General features: G+C 37.7%; 1 protein-coding gene across 2 annotated transcripts; it reads left to right on the forward strand.

Annotated features, from left to right (window-relative positions):
* Nucleotides 1-1,254: 1,254 nt before the first annotated feature.
* LOC149421707 (SAC3 domain-containing protein 1) lies at nt 1,255-18,096 on the forward strand. 2 transcript variants are annotated; one of them, XM_089634495.1, is made up of 7 exons: nt 1,255-1,478; nt 1,559-1,750; nt 10,529-10,690; nt 11,727-12,026; nt 12,131-12,268; nt 13,029-13,221; nt 17,916-18,096. In XM_089634495.1, exons 1-7 carry the CDS (start codon nt 1,426-1,428, stop codon nt 18,000-18,002), a joined length of 1,125 nt encoding a protein of 374 aa, XP_089490621.1. In that variant the 5' UTR covers nt 1,255-1,425; the 3' UTR covers nt 18,003-18,096. The 2 variants fall into 2 exon arrangements, with proteins under 2 accessions (XP_089490621.1, XP_089490622.1); XM_089634496.1 differs by having other exon boundaries at nt 1,257-1,290.
* Nucleotides 18,097-26,359: the final 8,263 nt, after the last annotated feature.

Below are 26,359 nucleotides of genomic sequence, written 5' to 3' on the forward strand. Positions count from 1 at the left end.
TATTGATTGTTTTTTGACAACTAGTAAAGACGAGAGGTTAGTAAAATATAAAAAAACGAGCCGGCTCCAAAGTGACGTAGAATCACTGATTCAGGATAAAAGACGAAAGGACCATGCTAGTACATACCACCAAAAGAGGTCAGATTGGACCAGGTAGGGCACTGGCTTATATGGACTGAAAAGAGGCTGAGATGCAAACTTCCAGGATGTAAAGGAACAGTCCAAACAGAATGTCAAAAATGTGGTGTGGCCTTATATTTTAACAAGAATAATATCTGTTTTCAAATTTTTCATACTTACTAACTTTTTTGTATGTTTTGACACCATGATGCACTTCTGCATCACAATGTTTTTTTTCAAAAAAAAAAAATATTTTTACATAGGATTTTTTTTATTATTTTTCCCATTATGTATAGTTGTTGTTTTACCTGGAGGTATTAAAATAAATATAAAAAAAGTTCTTGCGCCGTAAAGGGTTAAATACATACTAAACATTGAATGATTTTCAATGAAGTATTTTCGTAAGGGTGTAGGGGGTAATTGCCCCCGATTCAGATCGTCTCCATCGGCGCCCCTCTATCGTTTAAAAAATGGAATCCATGGGTTGTGTCTCGTGGTTCTGAGAAAAGAAAGACGAGTTTAGTGGCTAGTAAGTGTATATTTATTTTATGAATTGGTTACAAAAGAATATCGTGGACTTATGCGTGAATGCCGTTCGTACCCTTTTAGATTTTGTTCTGTTGGTCCGATCATTGTTGCAAGATCAGTAATGCTGTCGCTGACGTCTGCTTGTGGCGGTTCAGTAAAAACTCAGTCTTTGGTTTGGCTGATGTTTCTTGAAGTAATTAAGTTGAAGTGAAGTGTTATTTAAATTTTTATTGGGTATTAAGTTTGAAACGGAATTCCAGAATTTTACCAAATATAATATGAGATCCAGAGATGTGCTTTATTTCAAATAAATCCATTTCAAATGGAAATGCAAAATGGGTATTTTCCATTTTGCATTTTAAATGCTTTTCTAAAAACCATTTTGCATTTTGCATTTCAAATGGTTTTGGGTACCCATTTTGCACATCTCTGATGAGATCGTAGTTGTTGTTATGACTATGGTTATGACTACAGAAATCATGGGTAATCTGGTGCATGAAAACTATAACAGCAAAAACAATATAGCTCGTCAAAGCCTGATTGGTAGGTACCAGCGATTGATGATTTTTCTTTAGATCTGGCAATTCTTCAAAATATTGACAGTTCTTTTGATAAAAACATAAATAAAAAAATAATACACATGTATATATTTTATTATACAATATAATATTATCAAGATGCTTTGAATTTAATTTTTAGTAATCTTTATTATTTTGCATTAATCCTTATTATTTTATTTTATTGTAATACAGTAGCCGTTCTAAGATATAAATTAAAATGGCTACGAAAGGAAAATGTTTCAATATGTGTCCAGTGCTTGAAATAGAAATGTTAGTTTTTATTTATAGTCTTAAATAGTGTGCTGTTTATTTTATTCAACCAATCCAATAGAATGTACATTTATTTTTAGGCGGGAAAGAGAGAGACTGTTACATCCATTAGAAATACTAGCTGGGACTGAAAAAAACAAACATCCTAAGGCTGATCAGTATAGAATAGTCAAGTGTTTTTGCCGCTCTGCAGCTGGCATTAACTTGACCTGTCCCGACCAGTTGCGACCCACTGAAGTTCTCCTGAAAACTATGAAATACCTCTTCACGCAGTAAGTTTTAACATAAGTCATTACTATTGTAGTGACGCAAAAAAATATTTTCGCTGACTTGGGAAGTGGGCAACATGCTTTTTTATATACGAATCGTCCAATTTTAGTGACCGACCGATTTTCAGCCGAAACTGGAACCGAATTCGATTTCTGTTCTAGTTTCGGCCGAAACAGAAACTTATTTGAAAAAGTTAAAAAACACTATACCTCGAAATTAGGCGTTCTTATTGTTAAATTTATAAGAGTCCGTTAAAGTTAGTGTCAAATAAAATATTAAAGATATCAATTTTGAGTAAATTGGTTTACTTTTAGCCCTTTTAAGTGCATTGTTACGTACCAGTTCTTCAATGTACACTATAGGTAGGTACTATGAATTACTAAATATAGAAAAGATCTTAGAACTACTAACTATAGTAAACAAAACAGTCTAATCTTTAAGTCTTTATGTAAGACAGTAGCAATACAATAACTAATTATTATTTAATCGATAAACTTTCACAAAAGTACATAATAATAATAAGAATTTTAGTATTTCATAATTACTAACTATAAACTTTGAATTTTAAGACAACATTTATACTATAACAGATTTGTTTAAAATAATATTGTCAGTATACTGATAAAAACCCATTAAATGCAGGATTGACGTATTTGAGATAAATCAATTTGAAAGTTTGACTGTCTAAAAGTCATGTTCACATTATAAATTTTTAATGTTGCAAAATGCTGTTAGATTAACAGTTTTATTAACTAATAGTTTTTACAAATTATTTAATCTAAATACATTACTTAACCTGCAAAAAAAATTTCCATAGTTGAAAGTGTGAGATTTTAACTGTTTTTATCATTAGACAATGTAACCCAGAACTTTGAATTTATTGCTCAAGAAAATGTTAAGTGGCTCTAGAGGATTTTATTTGTACGTAAACTATTTTACTAAACCCTCCTTCTCATTGTTTTATTGAGTGTTAAGAATAAAATGTTGAACAAAACACTTTTTTGGTTTTAATGCAAATCATATGAGGCACTCAAAAAACTAAGTAATTAAATTATTTCGATTTGATTAGCAGGCTCAGGAACTTGATCCTTTACATCGACATTAGTACGGAGTCCGTTGTACCATCCATGTTATTCTTCAGGTATAACTAACTCCCTTGTGACATAGTTTTAGTAGGTCATTTTTCTTGGCCTGACTTATCGCCAGTGGTTCATCATAGAGTTGTTTCAAGTCCCGGAGAATAATATGGGAAACGTTTTTTGTTTGTGGGCCAGGTGACATAAGAGATGATCTTGTAATTAACTTTCTATTAGAGTAAGCTTTTAAATCGTCAATATTTAGGTGATAAAATGTGTCCGACATGTCATAATCAAAGAAGATTTTGTTAGTTTCTCCTTTCACATACTGTATACTTTTTATTTTCAACCACTTACCTTGGTCGTCTTTTGTTCTATTTATCACAAATTTGTTAGCGAGGTCTTTCACATCGATAAATTCCGGTTGACGGTAACTTGTCAATTCTGCGCTTTTTTGTGATCTTGCTCGTTCGTTCATAATGTACACGGCAGAGTTTTTCTTAACATGTTCTATGCTACTATGCATTGAATCTGCTTCCATATGCGTGTGACCAGATTCAAGAAATTTCTGCCCAATTATACGGATGTGCTCAAAGTGTTGTACGGCCAAAAGAAATATTATTGCTACATATTGGTTCCAGTTCTGCCCTCCACATGTGTCGGGGAACAGGCTTATTTCCCTAATAATCTGGCATGTCATTTTTAAGTAGTAGTTCAGGATAATGCCTATTTCGCAACTCCCACGCTTTTCATTTATTTCGGACCATGGAAAAAAGTATGCATTGTTAGGGGCAGGAGCCTCATATAATGTGAGATTATACAAACAAAATTTACTTGCATAGTAGAGAAGGCCGACTTTTTCGCTTGGAATTTTTAAAACAGCCTGTAGGTCAAATGTTAGCGACATGAAGTTGTTTTCTTTGTTCAATCTCCTTTTATCATTTTCCTTCTCCTAATTGCAAACATCTTTCCTTTCCATGTGTTCTTTGTAGTTTTGTTCTAATTCGCTATTATTACTAGCCTTCGCATAGTTTGTACATATTAGGCAATGATCCTTTTTTGGTACGAAGAAACTTAAATTATAATTTTTATAAAATATTCATCAGTACGTTATTTCTGTAACATGCTCGGTAACATCCGTTTCTTTGCAATAATCCAAGTACAAATCATGTATTTTCTTAATGGATAGAGAGCTCTCTAAATACTTACGCTTTGATGATTTTCTCACATAGTGAGGCGGCATGCTTGGAAATGATTCAATGTGTGATTTCATATAGTCAAAGATCTCATATAGTCAAAGTCTTAGTTTTATGTGGAGGCTCTTTTTTGCCTCTCTTGTCATCTTGAATGTAAATTCCCAATGCGTTTTTATTATTTATTGCTAGTGTTATTACATCGGGCGATATACAAGGAGTTTTGACCATGAATTTTTGACAAACTGCTATCTTGTCATTCCCTTTGGGAAGAAAACATTTTTTTTGCATACAACATTGGTTTTTTGGATCTTACAACCAAATGGCGTTTTGTTTCTTGAAGATGCACATTAGCTAACAAGTAATTTTTCTTGCTTTTGAAGTCAAGCTCCCAGTAGAGCCTGCAAAGTGTACTACGTTCATCCAAAGAAAACTTCTCATTGCATATTTTTATATTTGGTAGGCGGGAATGGGTACCGCCGCCCTGGGAACCATTTATTGGATGACCAACACCTCTGCCACAGGTCACCCCAAGTGGTTCGCTACGTTTGGTGACTTAGCAGGGGTGCCCGGGTTCATGGGTTAAGGTTTGCCCAGGTCTTGGTGGCGGGTGCGTCGGCCCACCTTCTGCGTGGCGGGCCGGTTGGGAGATGCTGGTTGAGGGAGACCCTTTACAACCGGTTACCGCTGTCCGGGCCGCTCGATAGTACAGGGGCCCGACCCTCAGGGGACCCAGCAGCAGCGTTTGGGGCGCATTGGATGCCCTCTCCAGCCGGACTCTCCCAGCCTATCGCCTAGCACCGCAGTGAGTGGGCTGGAACCAAACGCTCATCACTTCTGGACAGCCTGAACCCCAGATTCCTACCCACCCCTCATACCTTTCCTTTCCAGACCTTCCTTTCACACATACCCTTAAAAAAAAAAAAATTAAAATCATGAATATACATAAAAACAAACTTAACATCGTTACAGCGGCGAGTAGCAGGCGTCCCCGGTGCGGGCCAAAACTGTTGGTACATTTTGCCAACATTCGCGGTCTGCACACTAATTTAAATTCTGTTCATCACCATCTTTTGTCCCAACGTCCCAACCTTCTTTTCCTATCCGAAACTCAGATAGCCGAGCCGCCAGACTCCTCCTATCTGGACTGCCCGGGCTTTACCCTCGCAAGCAAGTTCCGACTCAAAGGAGGAGTCTGCCTCTATAGTCGAGCTGACGTCAACTGTGTACGACTATTGAGTCTGGAAAACTCCAGATTCGACGTAATGTGGGTGCGCGTCAATCTTGCCAGTACGGCAAGATTCTACGCATGTCTATACCGCTCACCGAACCATAGCGAATCAGACACTTCCGAGCTCTTCAAACATTTGAGAGATACTATTAATGATCTCTTGCCCCGCTACCCTTCGGCCGAGTTTATTGTTCTGGGGGACTTCAATGTTCATAACGAACCATGGTTGAAGTTCTCAGGCCCAACGGACTCGGCTGGCCGACAGGCGGAATCCTTTGCCATTTGCTACGGATTAGAGCAACTGGTTCAGGAGCCTACAAGGGTTCCTGATGTCCAGACTCACCGTTCCAATCTGTTAGACCTATTCTTAACTACTGTGCCACACCGTTATAAGATTGACGTCACAGCGCCTCTGGGATCATCTGACCACTGTCTAGTGACGACATCAATCCCCGTTAGCCTCAGACCAACCAATGAGAGGCTGAGGAGAAAAGTGTGGCACTATAGGTCAGCAGATTGGTTCGGTATGCGGGCCCATTTTAACGCTTTTCCGTGGTCAGCTGTTTGTTTTCGGACTTCGGACCCTTCAAGATGTGCCCAGGAGATTGGTGAAGTCATCAAATCGGCGATGGATGGCTTCATACAATCGACTACTAAAGAAACTGGTGTGGGCTCAAAGCCGTGGTTCAGTCGACAATGCTCCGAAGCAGTTCGACGAAAAAATGCGGCTTACTGAGCCTACAACACATCTCGAACGCCCGAAAGCAGATCAGCATACAACAAATCGGCAAAGGAATGCAAGAGAATCATTAATAGGTCAAAATTCGAACACGACCTGCAGATCAGCAAAAAGCTGGCTACCTGCCCGCATGGCAGCAGAGCATTCTGGTCGCTTGCGGGCTCAATAGGTCGGAATTTTTGCAAACCCAGTTTGCCACCTCTTACCAGACCTGACGGCTCACTAGCAAACACCGCCACCGAAAAGGCTAACCTTTTAGGGAAAATGTTTGCGGAAAATTCGACCCTCGATGACGGAGGTGCTGTTCCGCCGTCGGTTCCTCACTGCAGCTTCTATATGAAAAAGTTGAGGATCCGGCATCGGGATGTACTCCACGTTATACGGGAGCTCAATGTTAACAAAGCTAGTGGACCTGATGGAATACCTGCCCTGGTATTGCAGAGGTGTGCTGCGGAAATAGTTCCAGTTTTGACAAAGCTCTTCAAAATGTCCCTGAAGTGTGGCACTGTGCCCTCTGGTTGGAAAAAAAGCGGTCATTCACCCTATTCCCAAGAAAGGTGACCGCTCCAAACCGGCCAACTACCGCCCCATAGCGATCACATCAGTTCTGTCCAAAGTGATGGAACGTGTGATCAACGACAAACTGCTCACATACCTCGAGAAGAACAAAATTATCAACGACCGTCAAGACGGATTCCGGCGGAACCGCTCGTGCGGTGATCTTCTCGCGTATGTGACGCATGTTTGGGGGCGGTGCCTGGAACGTCACGGTGAGACCCAAACGGTCGCACTAGACATATCCAAGGCCTTTGACCGGGTCTCGCACCGAGGACTTGTCAACAAATTGCCTTCTTACGGACTTCCCGTATCCCTGTGTACGTGGATTGCTGACTTTTTAAGGGATAGATCGATTCAGGCGGTTGCTGACGGTTTCACCTCTTCCTCACACTCCATAAATGCTGGCGTCCCACAGGGATCGGTTCTGTCTCCGACTTTGTTTTTGTTGCACATCAATGATTTTTATTTATTTAATTTTTAAAAAGAAAGACAAACATTCCCAGGTTACGTATAACCCAACAATGTTTGAAAATCTCCTACTACCACCACAGAAAGCCGAAAATGTTGCTTGTGTTGTGATGGAGGACTTAGCCAGCCGAGGAATCGAACACGCGACTCTCGGGTGAGACCCAAGCGCTATGCCCACTCAACCACTGACCGGTCAATGACCTTTTGACATGTGCACCGATTCATTGCTACGCGGATGACAGTACAGTTCATGATAGCTTTTTGTTTGACAAGCCCCCAAAGGGCACACAAACTCCAACGGCTCGGAGGGCTTTGAAGCAGAGAATGGACGGTTATCTCGAGAGTATTTCCTCCTGGGGTAAAAATAATATCGTCGAATTTAATGTTTCAAAGACCCAATCCTGTCTGATTACGTCTAAAAGGGATCCAAATGATAATCTAGTCTCCTTCAACGGAAGCAATCTTCCGAACAGGCCTTCCATTGATATGCTTGGTGTAACTATAAGTGACCAGCTCAGGTACGGGGGCTCCATCGAAGCCAGAGTAAAGTTGGCCTCTCAGAAGCTGGGCGTACTGTACAGGGCCCGCAGATACTTTAATGGTACACAACTGCTGACCCTGTACAAATCGCAAGTGCGCCCTACTGTCGAATTTGGCAGCCATCTCTGGTCCGGAGCCCCTAAATACCTGAAAAAAACCCTTGACTCTGTGCAGAAACGGGCGGTCCGTTTGATAGATTCCCCAATCTTAACAAACGGACTGCAATCTTTAGAGCACAGGCGTCAGGTAGGTATGCTGTCCTTGTTCTATCGGTATTACAATGGAAGATGCTCTGAGGAACTAGCGTCATTGATGCCTTCGGCACCGGTGCGTAGTCGGGATAAACGCCAAACGCGCGCCCTACATTTGTACACGGTTGACATTTGTCACATGAGAACGGGTCGCTTCTACGATTCGTTCTTAAGTTCAACAGCTCGGCTGTGGAACGAACTGCCGGCCTCTGTGTTTCCTCCCTCCTACAACATGGGACTCTTCAAGACCCATGTTCACTCCTTCCTCTCCACAAAAAGACCCTCCACACAGCATCCCCAAAGATGACATAGGTCCTGAGGGAAATTATTTTCTTCAGGGCCTCCTGTGTGGAGTTAATATAAAAAAAAAAAATATATATATATATACTGAAATTTATCACAATTAGCCGGCTTGGGCACCTTTGAAGTTCTTTTTTTATGTTACATGTGTAAGGCTATAGCCCTTTTAATTTTGGCTGTATTAACAACCCATTCATGAGGGTCCGTAACACACCATCTCTTTAATGGACCAATCTTCCTTGCTACTCGAGCCAGAAGGTATTTTAAAACATCACCAATTATTTGTTTTGAATCCAGAAAATGTATTTCTAAACCTTCATGTATGTTGAATTCATTCGTTGGCGATTGTTGTTCATGATCCGGTAGAAAAAAGAGTCACCAAAAGTAAGTAAACTATTTTCAGAACTATTAGCGCAGAAGGAGTCAAGAGGTTTGAATGATGAGTCGTCATCTGAAAATGATCAGTATTAGATTATAACTCGTCCGTGTTAACAAATAATACCAGTTATTGTTATTTGTGGTGTTTTAAATGAAAGTATTTACAGAAATTTTTCATTAACCGCTTCTGTGCCAAGAGCGAGTTAACTCGCATTCTTGGCCTGCTGTGCACAGCTACACTTCTACCTACTGGCATTTAAAAGGTTAAAGGGATTTATTAGTTTTCAACGGAATGCATTTTTATGAAACGATAGGTTTAGAGGTTTTTAGAGGATTCTAACTTTGAAACGAATCATCGAAGGAATGAGTGGGTTTTATCAGTCGATAGAGCTAAAAGAACCAAACAAAACTGCATTTTTTACTGATTTTAACAATTTTTTTTATTTAACTGGTTTTATCAGTATACTGACTATATTTAAGTTGTGCTGAAGGCATACAGATGTGATCTGACACTTCACAAATACAGGTTTCGGCTGAGCTGTAAACTTCGGTCGGTCACTATGTATTCAATTTAGCCCTGTCACAAAATATTGTTATTAAGGCGAGTTTAAACTTAGCATGATTTTTTTATTGAAACTTTCATTGAAGGTTTTTAAACTGTGTATGTATGTGTAGTTTTTAATTCAAAGTTTCATGTAATGTGATTTTTAAAATGTGATCCATCAACTTCATGCTTGTCCGTGGTTAGTGTTAGTGTGCTAGTGTTTTGTGTAGCTAACTCATTAAGGGCCAGAGGCGACCTGTGACATATATTGCCAGCAGTTCATTTCACTTCTAAAATGTTCCTAGTATGTAATATAGGTGTAGTAAATTAATTAATGGGCATACTACAATAATTCATACACTATTAAGTTGCATTTGTAAAATAATAGAATCAATAATGCTGCTCCATCAGGGTTAGAAAATCTCACGAAACCGTTTAAATGAATGTTGTAAATTAGTATTCCTAAATGAATAAGTCCAGACGCATTGGATTATGCATGATCAAAGGCAGTGCAAAATACATTTTCACACGTGTGTCGATAATGCATGGGATGAGCTACATATATATGCAAGGGAAATTTGGAACAAGAGGATGGCATAAGACTATCGAAGGGCCCGTATTTCAGTATACTCAGGAATCATGGGCTTTAAGTCAAACAACATTATCTACAAAAAACGTACAAATAATTTGTGTTGGTATGTTTTTTTGTAGATAACCTTGGAGGAAATTAAAAAACCTAGTTTGACTTTAACCTTTGGAGGATTGTGATTATCGCCAATTTAAATGAGTTGTTGGCTGAATGATTCTGTGGTTCTCCAATCTGCAGAATCCAAGGTTGCGTAATTACTCTCGGTGTGTAAAAATGAGAATTTGGATATTTTCAATTTAGTTTTTATTTTTACAAAACTCACTTTACAATAATTTTATGAACAAAACAGATCGCGCACGTTAGAGGAGATTTAGGGCTATACCAGCGGCTAGACCACTGGAGAGAGAATGATATATTTTCCGCGCGAGGTATCACGCGCAGGTTCACAGTGATACCAGTCTCACATGAATGTGGGTAAAAGTAATGTTGTTATTATTTTTGGGAGATGTAAACTCCTTATAATTTACCCTACAAACCTTTGGAATACCAACCAAATACCTCCATGTATAAATGTATAAATACCGTCATGTGCCAACGTTAAATAGTTGTATTGCTCGCCGTGTGCCAGCTGATTCTATTTTCCTTATACTTGTTTTTTGCAAAATTATGTTTTTGTAAATCGCACTGTCGCACTCAAAAATGTGTTTATATATCTATAAATTAATGTCTGATTGGGTTCTCAGGAAACCTACCCTTTAGCAACTAGAGAGTAAATATCTCTCAAGCTGAGCTTATAAAGCAGCTGAAATACCAGCCCTAAATTTTAGCCTCAATGATTCCCTCATTTTTTATTTTCTATATTAAAATTGTTGAACAAATTATGTTTTTTAACCATTTTGTTGCATATTTTCAGTGTAGTAAATGACACTAGATTTAGACCGATATGTGTATATGACTTTATAGTGGATAGACTAAGATCCATACAGCAAGATATGGTGATACAGGACTTGCCGCCTGAAGACTGTATACAAATACTGGAACCGATTGTTAGATTCCACGCACTCTATGCTTACAGGTATGTTATTGATTTTGCATTCTTTGTAAATTCACTAATTTCTATGTGATCTAATCAAAATGATAAACACATGTTTGCACAAATGTACCCATAATGAAACCATTCAATTTGCGCACTTGTTTTTTTACCTTTTAACAATTGAATGGTGTAAAATAAAATAGTATAAGTATTAATAATACATGTCATCATCATCCAAATATACAATGATCACACTATTTTTATATATTTATTGTTATCAAGCTTACCTTGTAGAACTCTATCAAGCTTAACTTACATCATCCAAATATACAATGATCACACTATTTTTATATATTTATTGTTATCAAGCTTACCTTGTAGAACTCTATCAAGCTTAACTTACATCATCCAAATATACAATGATCACACTATTTTTATATATTTATTGTTATCAAGCTTACCTTGTAGAACTCTATCAAGCTTAACTTACATCATCCAAATATACAATGATCACACTATTTTTATATATATATTCTTATCAAGCTTACCTTGCAGAACTCCATTTTAATTTTATGTTTTTCTAGTATTCAATAATATTATTATTCAATTTACAACAAAAAAACAGTTTATTTATAATCAAGTTCTGCTGTGTAATTATTATAACGCGTGACAGTTATTTCGCCTTCTTTCGTCTTCATCAAAATGTAGTGAAGCCACTTCCAGACAATATGTTTATATTATTTATATAATGGTACTAATAATCAAAAAAAATTTTAAATTTTTTTATTACCTGTGCCATTATTGATATCCAAGTAAAATATAGGTTATAAATGGTTATTAATAATCACCCTTTAAAGTTTCTCACAGTTATTGTATTATTTCCTGCATTATTATTTGACTAACTTGTATTTTTGTGTTCTATAAAAATTGAATTCGGCTTAAACATAACTAGAAGTGGTGAGCGAATTATGTTTTTTAAAACAGCTGTCACGCGTAACAATTATTACATAGCAAAACTTGTTCAAAAAAGAAAAACTTTAAAAAATAAAATAAACATACTCATACTGTTCTTTTTCAGGTTATGCGAGGAAAAAATCTTAAATTATGATCCAGTTTTAAATAAAAAACAATTTTTGGAGTACCTCAAGCGCTTATTGGTTTGCTACGATGAAATGGAAAACTTATATTGTGCTCAATTTTCTGACTTAATTAGTGGCGTGGAATCATTAAACATTAAGTCTCAATATAATTCCTCATTAAATTTTTATACTAAAGAAGTTATATATAAACGGCCTTTAATGGAAGCTATTTATATAATGAGTAATTTAGGTGATGTTCACCCACTAGAAAGATTTCTAAGGATTCCAGAAAAATTCAAGTTAGCATAAAATTATTGTTATATTGAAAAAAAAAAACTGCAATATGTATTCATTAATCGAAAATCTATTCAAATTTTTGTTAATGATTTGATACATTTAACAGGAGTCCACTTCTGAAATCCTGTTTCATTGCTTCAGTGAGTCATATCACGAGGAACTGGATAAAAGAATGCACAATACTGAAAACCCTTCCTCCGCTTGTTCTCTGCGTCGGAATATTATATCTCCCTGCTGTAAGGAGGTGTGTAGTAATTTTATATTTTAAATGATATGTTGTTCTAGTCGGCAGATACACATTTTGACATCAATTATTATTTTGTATATTTTTTTGACACATGAAATTTAACACAAATTACCCTATGACTTTTATGTGCTCCTGGTATTTTGTTCCTGTCAACAGGTTCACTTTTTGATGTTTCATTTATCATATATCATAATCCTAATAACTGGGCGGTTATAACCCTTTTAGAATCTATCTATTGACGAGGGGTAAGGCTCTTGACTAGCAATCTGGTAGTCGCGGGTTCACATCTCGGCATGCCAAGCAAAATTTCATTGGATTAATTTGTGTTATTTCACAATTTACTCACGTAAAATAATATATAGTATATTTGAGGCACGAGAAGTGGAAGATACTCTCAGTATCGCTCTGGTGTAAGACCACAATTTAGAATTGAAACCTTGCTTGAAATGGCTTGGGCCATGTTTGCTGACCAGATTTGAATAGCCAGGTCCATCCTCACCTTCCTATTTCCCATCTCCTTCCCCTCCCCAATACCTTCAGCCTTGCAACATACCCCAATTGGGGATGCCATACTTTACCTGTACTTTCTCCTTCACAACATCCCCATTATTAAGTGTGCTAATAATTATAGTCCTACTATCTCCAAACACTTCAGATATACTCTATTGGAGTCTAAATACAACAAAAAACATTAATTTAATATGGCTATATCAATGATTTTGGAGAGATTAACCACAGAATATATGTTTTTTTTCAGGAATGCACTTGAAGTAATGAGTCATGCGTACAACAGCAAGGTCCTGAAGTATCCCATTGAAAATATCAAAGAAATACTTCTTTATGAAAGCCCTTCCCAAGTTATGGACGATTGTCGCCATTATAATATTAAAATAATTGAAGGAAAATATGTAGGCTTTTTGAAAGATTCTTTCAACGACAATAACACAAAGGTACGTAATTAATTTATAGACTTAAATTTTTTCTATTTATGACATTTATTTTTAAATGTAGTAAAGTGCAAAACCTTGACTTTCTTCAGAAACAAAAATCCTGTTTTATTCGAATATTCCATCAATAACATAGCTTTAGAAAGAGTCACGGAAATGAGAGATCTTGGAATTATTTTGGACGAAAAACTAAGTTTCACCAATCATATCCATCAAATTATGAACAAAGGTATGAAAACACTAGGCTTCGTATTAAGAACAACTAAAAACTTTAATTCTTTGCAAGCCATTAAACTATTATACGTATCTCTAGTAAGAAGTCTAATTGAATATAACTCAGTAGTTTGGTCTCCATCTTATACAATTCACATTAACAACATTGAGCGAATACAAAATTTTTTTTACGTTTTATAAATTTTAAATTAAATATCCCTGTCGAAGACTTAAAATACAATTTCTTATTAAATACTCTAAAAATACATACATTAGAAGATAGACGTAAAATAAACGATTTAACGTTCTTATTCAAAATACTTAACTCTAAATTCGACTGTTGTGAACTCCTGCAACTTATAAACATACATACACCCACAGTAACAACACGACAAAATACAATATTCTACAGCAGCACACATAAGCGTAACTACATTGCCCACTCTCCGATACAACGACTTCACACCATGGGAAATCATTACTTGGGTGATGTTGACATATTCAATACCAACTTGGCAAGTTTTGTGGATCATTTAAAACATTTATTTCAACAATACTCCTAAACACATCATGTAAACCAACAAATAGCTGTAATTTTCTGTTTTTGTTTCTTGTGTTTGTATAACTTGTTACATAGCTTTTATCAAATGTAATTTTATTCTTATTTTTTATGTTTGAAAGTATTTGTCAAATTAAAATTATACTACCAACCATGTAAAAGCCCTCTGAGCGTTAAATAAATAAATAAATAAAAATAAGAAAAGAAATTACGTCACCATTATAATAAACTATGTAGATATTCCATTCCATTCCTGGCTTATGGCAATGATTTAGAGAGAGTTTTCTGCGCATTTACTAGCACGTAACGTGCCAGACACGGCTAAATTTGTTTTATACATTATGTATGAAGACATTCACATCATAGCGTACAGGCAGAGAGACGGATCTGCACCGACAGTAGAATATTTTATCTGTACTGTCGCATTTATGCGCCTGCGCAGTTCAGTACAGAATGGCGCCGCATCCACAGCTAATCTTGACACCGCATGGGGAAAGTCCATGCGAGTGCGATTTAAATTCGTATGAAATAGAATTCAAATTAAATTAAAATGGAATAAATTTAAATCGGGTTCACACGGCTTCACCTACATTATCATTTGTGATGCACCGCCATTTTACTCGTTGTCGCCATTATGCTGTTTTTGCCAATCACTGTGCCGAAATATTGTTCCGTTGGCCCGCCTGTTAAGATAGAGGAATCTATCAAACGGACCGCGTATTTCTGCAGTCGAGGGTTTTTTTCAGGTATTTTGGGGCTCCAGACCAGAGGTGGCTGCCAAATTCAATAGTGGGGTGCACTTGCGATTTCTACATGTGTAATATTAAAGTATCTGCAGGCCCTGTACGGTACATCCAGCTTCTGTGAGGCTAACTTTACTGGCTTCGATGGAGCCTTCGTGCCTGAGCTGGTCACTTACAGTTACAACAAGCATATCAATGGAAGGCATCTTGATTACTTCTAGTGAAGAAGCCTAGATTGTCATTTCGATCCCTTTTAAACGTAATCAGACATGATTGGGTCTTTGAAACATTAAATTCGACTAGGTTTTTTTTTACCCCAAGAGGAAACCTTCTCGAGGTAACCGTTCATTCTCTGCTTCAAAGCCCTCCGTGTACACGACAAAGGGTCATTGATGTGCAACAAAAATAAAGTCAGAGACATAATGAATCCCCGTGGGACGCCAGCATTTGAGTGTGAGGAAGAGGTGAAACCATTGGCAACCATCTGAATTGACATTTCCCTCAAAAATTCAGCAATCCACTTACAAAAGGATGGACAAGTCCTCGGTACCAAACCCAGTCAAAAGTCTCACCACAACGTACCAGGCACCGCCTACAAACATGCGTCACATACGCGAGAAGATCACCGCATGAGAGGTTCTGCCGGAATCCATATTGACAGTCGTAATTTTGTTCTTCTCACGGTATGTGAGCAGTTTGTCGTTAATCACATGTTCCATCACCTTGGATAGAATAGATGTGATCGCTATGGGGCAGTAGTTGGCCGGATTGGAGTAGTCACCCTTCTTTGGAATAGGATGAATGACCGATTTTTTTCCATCCAGAGGGTACAGAGCCAGATTTCAGGGACATTTTGAAAAGCTTCCGTCAGACCTATTAGCTTTACTAAGATCGAGCCCCTGTAAGACTTGGAGTACATCCCGATGCCGGATCCTCGCTTTTTCATATAGAAACCGCAGTGAGGAACCGACGGCGGGACAGTACACCGATCATTGAGGGTCGAGTTTTCTGCAAACATTTTACCTAATAAGTTGGCCTTTTCGGTGGCGGTGTTTGCTAGTTAGCCTCAGGTCTGGTAAAAGGTGGTAGATTGGATTTACAGAAATTGCAACCTATTGAGCCCGCAAGCGACCACAACACTCTTTTGAAGGATCCGAAGTCTGAAACAGACAGCTGACTACGGGAGAGCATTAAAATGTGCCCACAGACCAAACCAATCTGCTGACCTATAGTTCCACACTTTTCTCTTCAGCCTTGAGTTTGGCGGTCTGAAGATAACAGGGATTGATGTCGTCACCAGGCGGTGGTTGGACGATCCTAAATGTGCTGTGACCTCAATCCTGTATCCGTGTGGCACAGTGGTTAGAAATAGGTCTAACAGATTTGTCTGATAATTATGGTGATGGGTCTGGACATCAGGAACCCTTATAGGCACCTGAACCATTTGATCCAGTCCATGGCAAAGGGCAAAGGATTCCGCCTGTCATCCAGCCGAGTCTGTTACCTGTTAAATAATCTTAAAGTTCCCGCGATTCATGCATCACATGGAATGGCTCTCTGAGACGCATTACAATTGTTTCCACTCTGGGAGAAATGGGGCCCTTTCACTAAAGAGATTTAAAAAAAACTACAGTGATACCCCGACATACGAGTTTAATTCGTTCCGCAACCTTGCTTGTATCTTGAATTACTCGTATATCGATGCAGATTTCCGCATACAAAGCAATTAGACTACCATTAATCCGTTCCAACCCCCGAAATGTCACCCCAGTTATTTTTGTTACGTGGTTTTGAATAATAAAAACGTATTTATAAATGACAAATATTTATTGTACAAAAACAACAAAGAGAATGTAAATAAATAAATTAGATATCCTTACTGGTCTTTGCCTTTTTCGCTACATTTTTCTCGCTTTCACCTGTAGGCCGTTTAGAAAAAAACATGTCCAAGGAGGTTTGTTTCTTCCTCCCTCTCAGAATGTTCCGGAAATGAGTTAGGCAAGTGTCATTAAAAAGATCAGATGCACGACGTTTTGTACGGTGTTTCTTTTCCACGAACTGTGAAACTCTCTCCCACATTCCTAAGATCTCCTTTATCTCACTTGTAGAAATAACCTCCTCCTCTTCTGACTCCTCGAAACCAATTTCTTGCAAAATATCCGTATGCTGCTGTGACTGAAACTCTTGTATCTCCTCACCGCACGCGCGCTACCAGCCGTCCTGCTAAACCGAACTCGTATCTCGAATTTAGCTCGTAACTCAAAGCAAAAAATCACTCGCTCGCCGGCTCGTATCTCGAAAAACTCGTATGTTGGGGCTTGGGTCACTCGTATGTCAAGGTACCACTGTATTTTATTCTGAAAAACAACTACCGCCAGGGTCGATACCACGACCCGCTGTGTATTCTACATTGCAGATCGGACGTGCTGGTCAAGCATAGCTAAATGACTAGGTTTCTCGACATTTTCAACATTGGCCTTTCAAGTCATATTAGGCAAGAACTGTTAAACATTTTTACATTAACGCGTATATCATCTTTGGAGATGCTGTGTGGGGGGACTTTTTGTGGAAATTAAGGAGTGAACCTGGGTTTTGAAGATACCCATATCGAAAGAGGGAGGAAATTTAAAGGCCGGGAAATCATTCAACAGCCGAACTGTTGAACTCAAGAAGGAGTCGTTAATATTGCCACGGCGACAGTTTTTTATTCTCACGCATCGCGTTATGGCCCTGGACAGAGTCATTCGAAAACAATTTGAAGCCGCGGGGTGAGGGGGAAGGGGGAAGATGTTTGAAAAATGCCTTTAGCTTCTTAATTTTATCTTGACATATCCCATTCCCTGTCTCATCAAATACCTAGCCCAAAAAATCATGACGATATAAAATAAATATTAATTTAACTAGTTATTTTTATAGTACTTTGCATGCAAATCATTTCAAACAGATGTCGTACAAGATGGATGCCAGGCAATTTCCTCTCACCCTACATTTGGCTTCAATGTCGTGCGATACTAAATCGCATTAAGTCCGGGCTTTTTAGATTAATGGTGCTGTGTCTGTGCTGCACTGTAGATGTGAATGCTCGTGTCTGTACCGATAGATATGAATAAACCTTAAGACCTGTGTATGGTCATTTTGATTAATTGGTATTCTGCTTTGACATTCTTATGTTTTCATTTTAGGTCACCCCAATGAAAACCAAATACCTAGATGAACTTCTTTGTCAAACTGATTTAGAAAATCATCTTCTAGGCGACATCGTGGATTAATGATTCTTTTTTTGTATACTATAATACCTGTTAAAATGTAAACAGTCTTTTTAAATTAATTATGTACTATATTTTTTTATTATAATATAATAAAATAGGCAATTACTGTTTTTTGTTTTTATTATTGGCAAACTGGCGATACTTTTAGATCATGGGTGGTCAACCTTTTCAGCAGCCGGGCCGTACCAGAGGTGAGTCGTACTAGCTTGTCTTGATACTTGGAACAACTGGTACAAGTATGAATAAATACCTAGTCCAAATTCCTGTTTCCTAGTATTTCGCACTTGTACTTTTACAAGTAATGGTATGCCGAAAGGAATTATTGTATGGAGTATTGCTCACTCGGTGCTGGATTCCCCACAATATTTTTTTTGAGTGCATTTGCGATTTATGATTCTGCACAATGAATTAGCTAGAGAATTCCCCACATTTTTTCATGTCCTCTGGTGCATTTGTTTTGCAGATAATCCGTATTTCGGCTATAGAAACACTCCTCAGCGTCTTGCGGCTGGCGAATATTGCGTATACGGGACACAAAAGACGTCCAAGACTTGAAAGACTCGCAGTACTCGCAAGAAGCGTAATACCCTCAAGATGCGCAGTACTGATAGTTTAATCAATGTACTGAGATACTTCCAAATATGAGATAGATACGAACTACGAATTTTGGAATGTTTTTTTGGTGGTTTTATGTACACTAAAAGAAAAAAATGTGTGCATATGCTCTGCGGGTCACAAGTAGACACCCAGCGTGCTGCGGGTTGACCACCCTTGTTTTAGATCAGTCATACTCAACCTGCGGCCCGCCAAGCTATTTTGTGCGGCCCTCAATACATTTAATATCAGGAACATGGTTTACAAAATCTGGCATTCTATATCACGTTAATTTGGGATTAATTGCAACTTTGACGTATAGACATTGAAACCGAAGAGGATAGTCGTTGTCGTGTCAACATCAGATCTGGTATAAGAGTGTTGCTACTGCACACGCTAGATCTATCTCCAAAAAACAAAGATATGAAAGACAAATATGCGCGCAAATAATTTTGCTCGTGGCAACACATACATTTTTGATAGGTCCAAAGTTAAATGCGTCACATTCATAGTGTTGCCAAAAAAACGGGGGTGGTTGGTTTCATGATCAAAATAAAATGATATAAATAAAATCACAGAGAAGTTCTGTAATAACCCCCCCCGCCCATGGATTTCATATATTTTGTGGGGAGCACTCATTTTGATTTTTTTTTGTGGGGAATTATGTTTTACAGAAATTCTCTAACAACCCCCCCCCCATGGATTTCGAATAATAAAAGGGTGAATCAAGCTCACGTAGAATATTTGTGGGGAATATGTGGGCAGAATTACTGCAACTGAAATTCAGCTACATTAGGCTACTTAATGTTTGAAAAACGGCGACATTAGGCCAAGATCCGTTGGCAACACTGACAAGTATAGTGTTGCGGCCCGCGTAGCTTTACAAACATATGAATGTGGCCCGCAGAAGAAAAAGGTTGAGTATCATTGTTTTAGATCAAGGCTGCCCAACCCCAGGCCCGCGGGCCACAATGTGGCCCGCGAACGAATTATAAGTGGCCCGCGTGAACCATTTTCAAAAACCCGCCAATCCGCCAATTTGAAAAAGTGTCGCGGGCCCGCGGTAAAACAAACAATGCAGCTTGCGCGCGGTCACCAGTGTTGCCAATGAAGGCGATTTATCGCTATTTAGGCTACCTAGAACGAGAATCAGCGACGAAAAAATCTAACCTGTTGAACTTACTTTTTAAACCGAAATGGAATCTTATAGCCACCCCCCCCCCCCCCCATGGAATTCGAAAACTGTTGTGGGGAATCACATATGATGATGATATTTTGTGGGGAGCACTCATTTTGAATTTTTTTGTGGGGAATTATGTTTTATAGAAATTCTCTAACAACCCCCCCCCCTTATGGAAATAGGAACCGTCAGGTATTCAGTGGCCCGCCAGTGATTCAAAATCGTCAATTTCGCCCAACTGTTAAAAAGGTTGGGCAGCCTTGTTTTAGATGGTCAAACCAAAATTCATTTCCATTGTTCAGAGAATTATTACTATCACATTTCTGGCGGGCATTTTTTGCATTGGCAATTTGTTTTAAATCACTGTATCTTCGAAAATAATTAAAATATTTTAATAAAATTTTTTACTTAGTAACTCGGCATACCCAAGCTATAAAAATACTAAACGAAAATCGAATATTATTTGAAATGCAACTCAATGAACCTTATAATATGTGTAAAATATGGTCCGCCTATCGGTATTTGCCCATACCTGCAGTCTTTAAATACGCCCGACATCTCTCGCTCACTTGCACATAGGAGTCAAGTGGGGGCGGAACAGAAATAGAGATTTGAATTGGGTTTCACAGTCATAAGAGTCCTCATTCATTGAATTATTAAAATAACAAATAATATACTATCCTTTTGTTGAAATACCGATGTAAACGAAAGGCACAAAGATAAATATAAAAAGAAGACTTGCATTACGATTCGATAATTATGTACATACAGTCAGGACCTTTACAAAGAGATTGGTATATAATATTCATATAAAAACATTGAATAATTCCATCTTTTCTGCCATTGAAATGAGACCGGCGCAAAAGGTAGAACTACCCTTCCCGCCCGAAGTGTGTTAAGATGCCGAAATAAAGCTTACTAATATTTTAATATCCTTGAGCAACATTTCGGTTTAGACCATGAGTCTGATGACAATTCGGAAATTTCAGCCCGTTTGAAACTAATGGGCATGAAAAACTGTTTTCAAAAGTTCGAATCCAAGTTTCAAAGTAGCGACCATAGGAATGATGATTTTCCAGAAATGCATTTTATTGAAGATTTTGTGACTGATCTCTGTTTCGACCATGAGTCTGATCACGATTCCAAAATTTCAGTCCTTTTGGGAACATAGAGCCTGAAAAAATGCCTTTTAAAGTCCGAACCCATGCTTCAAAGTAGCGTCCACGGGAATGATAAATTTCCAGAAATGCAATTTTTTGCAGATTTTGTGAATGATTTTGGTTTGGATCATGAGTCTGATAACGAATCCGAAATTTCAGCACTTTTCGGACCATAGAGCTTGAAAAAATGTCTTTTAAAGTCCGAACCCAAGTCTCAAATAAGTGCCTATAAAAAAAATGATTTTTCCAGGAATGCAAATTTATTCAGATGTTGTGACTGATTTTGGTTTGGACCATGAGTCTGATCACGATTCCAAAATTTCAGTCCGTTTGGGACCATAGAGCCTGAAAAAATGGCTTTTTTTGGCCGAACCCAAGTCTCAAATAAGTGCCAATAAGAATAATGATTTTTCCAGAAATGCAAATTTATTCAGATTTTGTGAATAATTTCGGTTTGGACGATGATTCTGATCACGAATCCGAAATTTCAGTCCTTTTGGGACCATAGAGCCTGAAAAAATGCCTTTTAAAGCCCGAACCCAAGTCTCAAATAAGTGCCTATAAGAATAATAATTTTTCCAGAAATGCAAATTTATTCAGATTTTGTGAATGATTTCTGTTTGGACCATGGGTCCAATTACGAAACCGAAATTTCAGCCCTTTTGGGAACATAGAGCCTGAAAAAATGCCTTTTAAAGTCCGAACCCAAGTCTCGAAGTAGCGCCCATAAGAATGACGAATTTTTCAGAAATGCAACTTTTTGCAGAATTTGTGACTGATTTCGGTTTAGACCATGAGTCTGATGACAATTCGGAAATTTCAGCCCGTTTGAAACTAATGGGCATGAAAAACTGTTTTCAAAAGTTCGAATCCAAGTTTCAAAGTAGCGTCAAATGATGATTTTCCAGAAATATTTTTTTTTGAAGATTTTGTGAATGATCTCTCTTTGAACCATGAGTCTGATCACGATTCCAAAATATCAGTCCTTTTGGGACCATAGAGCATAAATGATGATTTTCCAGAAAGGCAAATTTATTCAGATTTTATGAATGATTTCTGTTTGGACCATGATTCTGATCACGAATCCGAAATTTCAGTCCTTTTGGGACCATAGAGCCTGAAAAAATGCCTTTTAAAGTCCGAACCCAAGTCTCGAAGTAGCGCCCATAAGAATGACGAATTTTTCAGAAATGCAACTTTTTGCAGAATTTGTGACTGATTTCGGTTTAGACCATGAGTCTGATGACAATTCGGAAATTTCAGCCCGTTTGAAACTAATGGGCATTAAAAACTATTTTCAAAAGTTCGAATCCAAGTTTCAAAGTAGCGTCCATAGGAATGATAAATTTCCAGAAATGCAATTTTTTGCAGATTTTGTGAATGATTTTGGTTTAGACCATGAGTCTGATAACGAACCCGAAATTTCAGCACTTTTCGGACCATAGAGCTTGAAAAAATGGCTTTTAAAGTCCGAACCCAAGTCTCAAATATAAGAATAAGAATAATGATTTTTCAAGAAATGCAACTTTATTCAGATTTAAAGAGTGTTTTCGGGTTGGACCATGGGTCCGATTACGAATCCAAATATTCAGCCCATTTGGGACCATAGAGCCTGAAAAAATGGAATTTAAAGTACGAACCCAAGTCGCGAAGTAGCGCCCATAAGAATGATGATTTTTTCAGAAATGCAACATTATTCAGATTGTGTGACTTAAGTCGGTTTGGACCATAATTCTGATCACGATTCCGAAATTTCAGTCCTTTTGGGACCATAGAGCCTTAAAAAATGGCTATTAAAGTCCAAACCCAAGTCTCAAATAAGTGCCTATAAGAATAATAATTTTTCCAGAAATGCAAATTTATTCAGATTTTGTGAATGATTTCTGTTTGGAGAATGGGTCCAATTACGAAACCGAAATTTCAGCCCTTTTGGGACCATAGAGCCTGAAAAAATGCCTTTTAAAGTCCGAACCCAAGTCTCGAAGTAGCGCCCATAAGAATGACGAATTTTTCAGAAATGCAACTTTTTGCAGAATTTGTGACTGATTTCGGTTTAGACCATGAGTCTGATGACAATTCGGAAATTTCAGCCCGTTTGAAACTAATGGGCATGAAAAACTGTTTTCAAAAGTTCGAATCCAAGTTTCAAAGTAGCGTCAAATGATGATTTTCCAGAAATATTTTTTTTTGAAGATTTTGTGAATGATCTCTCTTTGAACCATGAGTCTGATCACGATTCCAAAATATCAGTCCTTTTGGGACCATAGAGCATAAATGATGATTTTCCAGAAAGGCAAATTTATTCAGATTTTATGAATGATTTCTGTTTGGACCATGATTCTGATCACGAATCCGAAATTTCAGTCCTTTTGGGACCATAGAGCCTGAAAAAATGCCTTTTAAAGTCCGAACCCAAGTCTCGAAGTAGCGCCCATAAGAATGACGAATTTTTCAGAAATGCAACTTTTTGCAGAATTTGTGACTGATTTCGGTTTAGACCATGAGTCTGATGACAATTCGGAAATTTCAGCCCGTTTGAAACTAATGGGCATGAAAAACTATTTTCAAAAGTTCGAATCCAAGTTTCAAAGTAGCGTCCATAGGAATGATAAATTTCCAGAAATGCAATTTTTTGCAGATTTTGTGAATGATTTTGGTTTAGACCATGAGTCTGATAACGAACCCGAAATTTCAGCACTTTTCGGACCATAGAGCTTGAAAAAATGGCTTTTAAAGTCCGAACCCAAGTCTCAAATATAAGAATAAGAATAATGATTTTTCAAGAAATGCAACTTTATTCAGATTTAAAGAGTGTTTTCGGGTTGGACCATGGGTCCGATTACGAATCCAAATATTCAGCCCATTTGGGACCATAGAGCCTGAAAAAATGGAATTTATAGTACGAACCCAAGTCGCGAAGTAGCGCCCTTAAGAATGATGAATTTTTCAGAAATGCAACATTATTCAGATTTTGTGACTTAAGTCGGTTTGGACCATAATTCTGATTACGATTCCAAAATTTCAGTCCTTTTGGGACCATAGAGCCTTAAAAAATGGCTATTAAAGTCCGAACCCAAGTCTCAAATAAGTGCCTATAAGAATAATGATTTTTCAAGAAATGCAAATTTATTCAGATTTTGTGAATGATTTCTGTTTGGACCATGGGTCCAATTACGAAACCGAAATTTCAGCCCTTTTGGGACCATAGAGCCTGAAAAAATGCCTTTTAAAGTCCGAACCCAAGTCTCGAAGTAGCGTCATAAGAATGACGAATTTTTCAGAAATGCAACTTTTTGCAGAATTTGTGACTGATTTCGGTTTAGACCATGAATCTGATGACAATTCGGAAATTTCAGCCCGTTTGAAACTAATGGGCATGAAAAAATATTTTCAAAAGTTCGAATCCAAGTTTCAAAGTAGCGACCATAGGAATGATGATTTTCCAGAAATGCATTTTATTGAAGATTTTGTGACTGATCTCTGTTTCGACCATGAGTCTGATCACGATTCCAAAATTTCAGTCCTTTTGGGAACATAGAGCCTGAAAAAATGCCTTTTTAAAGTCCGAACCCATGCTTCAAAGTAGCGTCCACGGGAATGATAAATTTCCAGAAATGCAATTTTTTGCAGATTTTGTGAATGATTTTGGTTTGGATCATGAGTCTGATAACGAATCCGAAATTTCAGCACTTTTCGGACCATAGAGCTTGAAAAAATGTCTTTTAAAGTCCGAACCCAAGTCTCAAATAAGTGCCTATAAAAAAAATGATTTTTCCAGGAATGCAAATTTATTCAGATGTTGTGACTGATTTTGGTTTGGACCATGAGTCTGATCACGATTCCGAAATTTCGGTCCTTTTGGAAACATAGAGCCTGAAAAAATGGCTTTTAAAATCCGAACCTAAGTCTCAAATAAGTGCCTACAAGAATAATGATTTTTCAAGAAATGCAAGTTTATTCAGATTTAAAGAGTGTTTTCGGGTTGGACCATGGGTCCGATTACGAAACGAAAATTCCAGTTCGTTTGGGACCATAGAGCCGGAAAAAATGGCTTTTGAAGTCCGAACCCAAGTCTTGAAGAAGCCCCCATAAGAATGATGATTTTTTCAGAAATGCAACATTATTCAGATTTTGTGACTGATGTCGGCTTGCACCGTGAGAATATTCCAAAATTTCAGCTCTTTTGGGACCATAAAGCCTGAAAAAATGGCTTTTGACGTCCGAACCCAAGTCTCGAAGTAGCGCCCATAAGAATGATGATTTTTCAAGAAATGTAACTTTATTCTAATTTAATGAGTGTTTTCGGTTTTGACCTTGAGTCTGATGACATTTCGGAAATTTCAGCCAGTTTGAAACCAAAAAGCCTGAAAAAATGACTTATAAAGTTCGAACCCAAGTCTCAAAATAGCGCCCACAAGAATTATGAATTTTTCAGAAACGCAATTTTATTCAGATTTTGTGACTGATGTCGGTTTCGACCATGAGTCGGAGATCACGAATCCGAAGTTTTAGCCCTTTTGGGACCATAGACCTTGAAAAAATAGCTTTTAAAGTCCGAACCCAAGTCTCGAAGAAGCGCCCATAGTGATGATTTTTTCAGAAATGCAAAATTATTTGGATTTTGTGACTGAAGTCGGTTTGGACCATGAGTCTGATCACTAATCCAAAATTTCAGTCCTTGTGGGACCATAGAGCCTGAAAAAATGGCTTTTAGAGTCCGAACCCAAGTCTCGAAATAGCGCCCATAAGAATGATGATTTTTTAAGAAATTCAACATTATTCAGATTTTGTGACTGATTTCGGTTTGAACCATGAGTTTTATGACAATTCAGAAATTTCAGCCCGTTTGAAACCAATGAACCTGAAAAAATGTTTTCAATAGTTCGAACCCAAGTTTCAAAGTAGCGTCCATAAGTAATGATGGAGTTTTACCTACCATTAAAACTCTTATTATGTTGCCTTCCTCATCCAGAACATATATATTATGTGAGAGACGACATGTCGATTCTTGTCATAGTGGTCTGATCCTACTTCCTTTTTTCTGTTTTGGTAATCCTGGGATGACATCATCTACTCGCTCTGTGATTGGTTGTTTGTTTTGTCACTGGCAGTTGGCGTCTCGCCTCGTTTCATTTGTCAATTATAATCTCACCAAGCAGTGATTAAATATATGTTCTGGATGAGGAAGGCAACATAATAAGATTTTTAATGGTAGGTAAAACTCCATCATTATGTACTGCCGTTCTTCATCCAGAACATATATATTATGTGAGAAGTGTTTGTTATCGCCTTGATGACAGAACTGATGTCAATTGTGAGAGGTTACAGGTTCAAACAGATTTGTGAGAGATGGCAATGTCAAAGAGTTACCTCCTTCCATTACCTCCCTTCTGTAATGTTTTGCAAAAGTGTTCTCGCTTTTC

The sequence above is a fragment of the Hesperophylax consimilis genome, chromosome 8 (genome assembly GCF_061612785.1).
Source record: "Hesperophylax consimilis isolate HC1 chromosome 8, BYU_Hcon_1.0, whole genome shotgun sequence".
NCBI lineage: Eukaryota > Metazoa > Arthropoda > Insecta > Trichoptera > Limnephilidae > Hesperophylax > Hesperophylax consimilis.

Coding starts and splice junctions, on each gene's coding strand:
- LOC149421707 (XM_089634495.1), top strand. CDS start 1,426: ATGGCTACGAAAGGAAAATGTTTCAATATGTGTCCAGTGCTTGAAATA. Junction 1,479..1,558: donor CCAGTGCTTGAAATAGAAAT/GTTAGTTTTTAT, acceptor ATTTATTTTTAG/GCGGGAAAGAGAGAGACTGT. Junction 13,222..17,915: donor TCAACGACAATAACACAAAG/GTACGTAATTAA, acceptor TTTTCATTTTAG/GTCACCCCAATGAAAACCAA.